Here is a 7,138-nt window from a genome sequence, read left to right as displayed (position 1 = left end):
TCTCGGGCAAGTAACATACCGATGACAACAGGAACAACGTATGTTGTTATGCGGTTTGACCGATAAAGATCTTCGTAGAATACGTAGGAGCCAATATGAGCATCCATGTTCCGCTATTGGTTATTGACCAGATATGTGTCTCGGTCATGTCTACATAGTTCTCGAACCCGTAGGGTCCGCACGCTTAACGTTCGATGACGATTTGTATTATGAGTTATGTGATTTGATGTACCGAAGGTTGTTCGGAGTCCCAGATGAGATCACGGACATGACGAGCAGTCTCGAAATGGTCGAGACATAAAGATTGATATATTGGAAGGTTATATTCGGACACCGGAATGGTTCCGAAGTGTATCGGGTATTTTCCGGAGTACCGGGGGGTTAATGGGCCTTCATGGGCCCTAGTGGAAGAGAGGAGGCAGTAGCCAGGTGGAGGCTCGCGCCCCCAAGCCCAAACCGAATTGGACTAGGGGTTGGGGGACCCCTTTCCTCTCTCTCCTCCTCCTCTTTCCCCCTTCTCCTTGTAGGAATAGGAAAGGGGGGAGGGCCGAATCCTACTTGGAGTAGGACTCCCCCCTTGGGCGCACCACACCTTGGCCGGCCTCCTCCTCCCTCCCCCTTTATAGACGTGGGAGGGGGCACCCCAAAGGCACACCAAAGTTTCTCTTAGCCGTGTGCAGTCCCCCCCCCCCTCGACAGAAACACACCTTCGTCATATCGTCGTAGTGCTTAGGCGAAGCCCTGCGCCGGTAACTTCATCATCACCGTCGCCACGCCGTCGTGCTGACGAAACTCTCCCTCGGCCTCAACTGGATCAAGAGTACGAGGGACGTCATCGATCTGAACGTGTGCTGAACACGGAGGTGCCGTACGTTCGGTGCTAGGATCGGTCGGATCATGAAGACGTACGACTACATTAACCGCGTTGATAAAACGCTTCCGCTTTCGGTGTATGAGGGTACGTGACACACTCTCCCCGCTCGTTGCTATGCTTCTCCTAGATAGATCTTATATGATCGTAGGAAATTTTTAAAATACTACGTTCCCCAACAAGACGTACACGTGGACCGACGTCGTCCGCGAGTGCGTGAGCGCGCGTCCCGTCCACATGGACACAGCGTCGGAGGAGGAGGCAACCCACTTGGAGCGATGGAAGCAACATTGGTTGGCGAAGGAGCGGGCCGACGGCGAGTGCCAGATGCAGTGGGAGTGCGAGGAGGAGGAGCGTCGCGAGAAGAATGAGGAGGAGTGTGTCTGCCGTGCAGCAATGCCACCGCCTCCCTCTCTCCTTTGCCGCTCTTGAGGAGACGTACACATGGACCGACATCGTCCGCGAGTGCGTGAGCGCTCGTCCCGTCCATATGGACGCAACGCCGGAGGAGGAGGCGGCCCGCTTGGAGCGATGGAAGCAACATTGGCTGGAGGAGGAGCGGGCCGACGGCGAGCACTAGATGCAGTGGGAGTGCGAGGAGGAGGAGCACCGCGAGCAGAAGGAGGAGGATCGCGCCTGCCGCGCAGCAATGCGGCCGCCGGAGGAGACGACACTGGTGGCATGGGAGAGCGCATTCCCGTGGGCTGGGCCGCCGCCGACCTTCATCGACCTCACCGGCGACGACGACGGGAAGGGCAAGGGCAAGGCCTAGGGCAGTGTGCGGGCGCGTTTTTAGTTTTTTCTTTATGTTTTATTTAGTGCTTAAGTGGACTTTGGCCGGCGGTTGACCAGCTGTTTAATGTATAACTAAGTTTATTTCAGCCGCATGTTTTAAAAAAAAAATTTAATGCAGGGAAATGCGTCGGCCACCGTTGGACGCACCGGCCGAACCAAACGAAAAAGCAGGCACATCCGTCCGCTCGGCCGACAGACAAAATGCGCGTCCGTTCGGATCATCACGTTGGAGTTGCTCTGACCGCCTGCATCCCCACCTCCTTCCAGCTGTAGCTGTCCGACAATAGCAGCAACTCTTCCAGGATTTTCAGAAGTTCAAATATCATTTCGAGTAGCACGGTTACCAAAATTTGTCCTGCTGGGCTTCGGAACAAGCAAAGAGGCCGGAGTTGCCCTGCTGGGCTGTTGTGCTCCCACACAACAGCAGCGTCGACCTGCCTGATCGACGGGCCGGCATGTCATTAGAGATTACATAGACAAGCGAAGCTTGAGCGCTTTATAGATTTCTTAGCCCAATATGAGCATTATGTCATTATTCATAGATTCTGTTGTAGCTGCTTGGAAGTCGGAGCACCCACAGTTCTGTTATAAGGGCTTCAGTTTAAGGCCCAACACACAGCACAGATCACAACAGAGCAGTTGCCAGCGCGGCATTAGTATGAATTGCCTAAAGCAGTTGCCAAAATCAGCGCGAATTTTGTCGAAATGTTTCTGGACTTCTTTGAAAACAAGACTAGATGTTTCTGAAACCCAGAAAAACATGGTCAAACTCACTTGTGAGACGTGTAACAATGACTGAAATTTGCGTAAACATGTTTGAAATCCTTAGATGTTTTGTGTGTATTCATTCATTGGAATCGGTGTGAACGTTTTTTTTTTCTAAAAACAATGAGAGTTCATTGACATATTTGTTACGAAATCAGTGAAAGCTTATACGATAAAAGCACTATAACTACTATAATTTTTTCTAACAAAAGGGGTTTCCCCTGACTGCATTTATATTAGAATACAACCACATAGTAACAAAGTTTTAGGCTCCCGGGCTGGGCCTGCAACAGCCAGCCAAGTCTTTTTTCCAGCAACCGGGCTGCAAACGAAGTCTTGCAGGGAATTTTATTGCATGTTCAAAACCAGACGCAGACAGCAGAAGAAACAGCCACAGACCCTAACACTAGCAACCAAAGCTACAACCTAAACCTACATATAGTATCTCTCAACACAGATGCAGGCACTGGAAGAAACAACCACATACACCACTATCTCTCAAGACCCTAACACCCAGCTGAGAGGCATAGAATCCGGCGCTATTCATGGTCGAGCAAGCACATGGCCCACATTATAACCAAGTTATCTAATACTCTTAAGACAATTATTTTGGGACGGACTGAGTAGTTCTTCATGCAATGCATGTGAAAAGCGTATTGCAAGGGAATTGAAGTAAATCCTTGGAGAAACAACAAGGACGAAAGGAATACATAGCAATAATAGTAAGCACATCCCAAGGCTGCTATGATAATCCCATTACATGTTGGACAGAACTAATTATCCATGTGTCCACTTCACACACAGTGTGCTCAGGACATAAGAGCAAAATGACGCATCTATTTTTCCAAATCAATGACCTGGTCACATACATCTATTTCTGTACTCAACAGGGTGGTTCCATGCTAGTATAGCTCACCCTGGTTTCTCTAGCACCACTCCTTCAGTGAAGATGTTGATCCTGTTTGTGAAGGTTTCCAACATCTCCGTGCAATGGCACTATGGCAGTATTCAGTACAGTTTATATAAGAAACATGTAGCAAAAGTTTGTGAAAATCAAAACTAAAGACAGTAATTGTGGTAATCAATTAGTACTCTTTTGAGCTGAAACCAACCCAGCGCATAGCAGATTAATTCATGCTCACAACAAAAACTACACGACATACTGAAACTGCAGTTCAACAAAGCAGAAAGACCATTACCACCAGTTGGGCACTAGAGTACTACTGGCTTAGATAGCCCTGCTCACAATTGACTAGCTAGATATCTAATTCCACCTGTTATGCGTCCAGCAACGTCCCACCTAAAACTTGACTTGGCACAAACAAGCATTTCACAGCTCAAATAGCTTCCCAGGTCTGACGACAACATAAGGTTTAGCTAGGTACCAGAAGACTCTTGTACAAGAGCTACTGCTAATTAACTTACAGAGATCACTTCTGCTTCGGAGTAGTACTGGAGGTCAAAAGGGTCAGCAAACCCAAAATCAGAAGCTATCTTGTGGCAGTAAGGAGGATCTGACACCTCCTCGAATGGGCTTCTGAAGAGCTCTAGCTTGCAAGCTTTGCTGCTCCATTTTGCATTGGCCAGAGGCTTCAGCTTGGCATTGACATTGTCCCCTGAGGAGAAATACTGACTGGCCACCACAACCACCATCTGCTCCAGCACCCGACCTCTCTCCGTGATAAACTTGAGGAAAGCTCCCTTCTCGACCCTCGGAACTCGTAGAAGAACAACTTCTTCATGCTCCGCAGGACGCATTCGATGGGGCCGCCCTCCTGCCAGAACTTGAGATTGACCTTGCCGATGGACTCCTCAAGTATGCGGGGGGACTGCAGATGAAATCGATCAGCCGAATACGGCATACATGGTTCAGGGATCTTTGCCACGAGGACATATCATGCAGCAGTAGCAATAGCAGCAGCAGGCCAGCAACTTATAATTAATCTGATTCACAGTTCTGACCATGCTAGACATATTGTCAGTTCAGACCATGCTAGACATATAGGAGTAATAAGTTCTGACCTTGCTAGATAACACAGCCACCAATAATGCAAAATTGCCACCAATACTGCAAAATTACAATTTTACCTGGACATGGAGAGTCTCCAGGTTGGGGAAACAGCGGAGAAAGCCGGGCACTTTCTTCACAGCATTGCGGGCACCGAACTGCACCTCCATGGCCAAAATCTGGACACTAGGGACAATGTTCTCCTTGCTCCCAGCCTGCAATGCACGAAGGACAGATAAAATAATTCAGATCATAGATTAGCATTATTAACTGACACGGCTCTGTACCACTTGCAAATTGATACAGCTCTGTACCACGACGACCAGCTCTTGCTCTCCAGGCTGAAGGTATCCCAGCACACGCAGGTTAGGTGCATGGCCAATCTTGATTCTGAAAGAGCGGTTCGCCATGGCCCGGCTATTGACCGCGGAAACAGTTTCCCATTGGAAGAGCCTCTCCAGGCGAGGGGCATCCACCACGTCGATGTCCTCCATGAAAGAAAAGCCCAGCTGGACGCAGCGCAGGCTGTGGCTGACGAGGCGGACGCGCACTCCGGTCTGGCTCCCCATTATGCCGAGGAACTCCAGGACGGGGCTTCTTTCAAGCATGAAGGCGAGGTCACGGTCCTCCATGACATTCCAGCAGAGGCCGAGCTCACGGAAGTTGGGGAAGCTGACACCGCGCGGCACGGCGGCGGTGTCCGGGAGCCTCCAAATGCCGAGGTAGAGGCGGGTGAGGGAGGCGCAGCTCAAGATCGTGGCGGGGAGGCGCAGGTCTATCGGCCAAGGGCGGTTGACAAAGACGAGTTCTTGGACCCCCTTGGCGACGAGGATGTCGATCCAGCGCGCCATTTCACCTCGGTGCTTGTCCATGGTGCTGCAGATGAGGTGGACGCAGCGGAAAGGGCCCGGGTGCGCCGCGAGGGCGCCGGACACCGCGGCGGTGACTGCGCAGGGAGAGGGAGACGCGTCGCCGCCCGGAAAGAGATTGATGTCGAAAAGAGCCAGGGGCGCCGAGCGCCAGAGCGGGCGCCAGCGCGAGGAGAGGGCGGCGGTGCGCGCGGCGTCCTTGGCGGAGAGGCGAGAGATGATGTCGCGGAGGAGCACATCGGGGAGGCGGCTGATGCGGTCGACGCCGTCGGGGACCCACGACGCGCCGGCGAGTGAGAGGGAGGCGGTGAGGGAGACGGGCGGCTCCGGCAGGTAGTCGTACACGAAGCAGAGCATCGCGTTTATGCCGAGGGAGATCGTCGCAGGGTCGTGGCCGTCGCGCTCCATGGTGGCGAGTATATCGCTCATGGAGGTGCCGATGGTAAACTGAGGGTCGCCCATGGCCGCCGGTGGAGGGGGAGGCGGCCGACGGCGAGGGATTTGGTTTGGGGGAGGGAGGGGTGGGGAATGGAGGCGCTGTTTTCTGGAGTGTGTCCGTGGTAGGCTGCTTCTGTAGAAGCGCTCGCTCTTATGGGCCGGCCCATGAACGCGTCGCCGCTTGAAGAATCTCCACATCGGCCTTGTTTCCACATCGGCCAATCGTACATCGGCCTAAAAAAACTATTATTCGACCGAAAAATAAAACTAACTATTTTTTTAATAAAAATCTCCACATGTTAAAAAAATAGTGTTCATGCATCCAAAAACATTTATTTTCCAGAGAATAGAGCAAAACAGAATAAAAACAAAGCAGAAAAAGGAAGGGAAAAACAAAATAAAAACATGAGTAAATAAATTATCGTGGGAAGAAACTACTATAGTTTCGGGTCAAAACAATAGGAGTAAATAAGCATAAAAAATATAAATGGAATAAGAAAATAAATACACAAAAAATAGAAAACAAAAAACTAACCTTGTAAGTTTCTCGTGAGGCGAATAAGCCATTTAAATTCCTCCATCATTGGCCCATAGATAGAGATATCATTTGCATCGTTGTTCAGCTTGGCGGCCACAACTTGGCTATCCGTCTCCAGAATGAGCTTTTGTGTGGCAATTTCTATCTCTAGTTGGATAGCGCATCGACACGCCTAGAGTTTGCGAGCTCAGTGTCATCAATGGAGGGAAAAAAGACAAGCTCCCGTAAGAAACTCGCCCTAATGGCCCCTAAGGATGGTATCGCCCACACCTCTTTCCTTGTTCTTTGTCAGCGCTCCATATTGGGTGATTTGGCCGAGTCCGAAGGTACCTCTCCTTGCCCACACCTCCTTTCAATCCTATAATAGCGCCAAGATTTCCACCCAAAACACATCCATATGGGTAGATATTTTGGGTACACGTAAAAAAATATTGGGTGAGCATTAATATTGGGCGAGGATGGAGTAGGAAGCACCCTGTACCAATCACCATTAGACCATCAAAACATGTTCTCTGCGTCTCCACGAGGAAGCAAATTGTATTGTTGTCCTTTTCGTGAACTGGGCCTTGGGCTGATGGTTAAGTGATTGTGGGCCGCAGTAGGCCGGACCAATTTTGCTGTTTGGCTCTAGTTTTAGCCTTAGACAAAAGGCTCTAGTGATTCTAAAAGAAAAAGAAAAGACAAAAGGCTCTAGTGATTCTAAAAAAAAGACAAAAGGCTCTAGTTCCTTTTGGTGCTGAGCATAGAGATGTTCTGTTAATAGTTCTAGCTTGCTGTTTTCTGGTTGATCCGGTTTTGTTGGCACTTTGGCCAGGGGATTGTGCCCTGTTGGTTGTGATCTATTCATTTCCTTT

At 50.1% G+C, this 7,138-nt stretch overlaps 1 protein-coding gene across 2 annotated transcripts; it reads right to left on the bottom strand.

The window, feature by feature from the left end:
• Positions 1-3,743: 3,743 nt before the first annotated feature.
• On the bottom strand, positions 3,744-5,826 carry LOC123080496 (F-box/FBD/LRR-repeat protein At1g16930). 2 transcript variants are annotated; one of them, XM_044503421.1, is made up of 3 exons: positions 4,727-5,826; positions 4,520-4,654; positions 3,744-4,260 (listed from the first exon to the last, which is right to left on the bottom strand). In XM_044503421.1, exons 1-3 carry the CDS (start codon positions 5,768-5,770, stop codon positions 4,024-4,026), a joined length of 1,416 nt encoding a protein of 471 aa, XP_044359356.1. In that variant the 5' UTR covers positions 5,771-5,826; the 3' UTR covers positions 3,744-4,023. The 2 variants fall into 2 exon arrangements, with proteins under 2 accessions (XP_044359356.1, XP_044359357.1); XM_044503422.1 differs by having other exon boundaries at positions 4,754-5,826.
• Between the last annotated feature and the right edge of the window lie 1,312 nt (positions 5,827-7,138).

The sequence above is a fragment of the Triticum aestivum genome, chromosome 3D (genome assembly GCF_018294505.1).
Source record: "Triticum aestivum cultivar Chinese Spring chromosome 3D, IWGSC CS RefSeq v2.1, whole genome shotgun sequence".
In the NCBI taxonomy this organism is placed as follows: Eukaryota; Viridiplantae; Streptophyta; class Magnoliopsida; order Poales; family Poaceae; genus Triticum; species Triticum aestivum.
The sequence above is the reverse complement of the archived record's forward strand: the minus strand, read 5'-3'. Positions and strand labels throughout refer to the sequence as shown.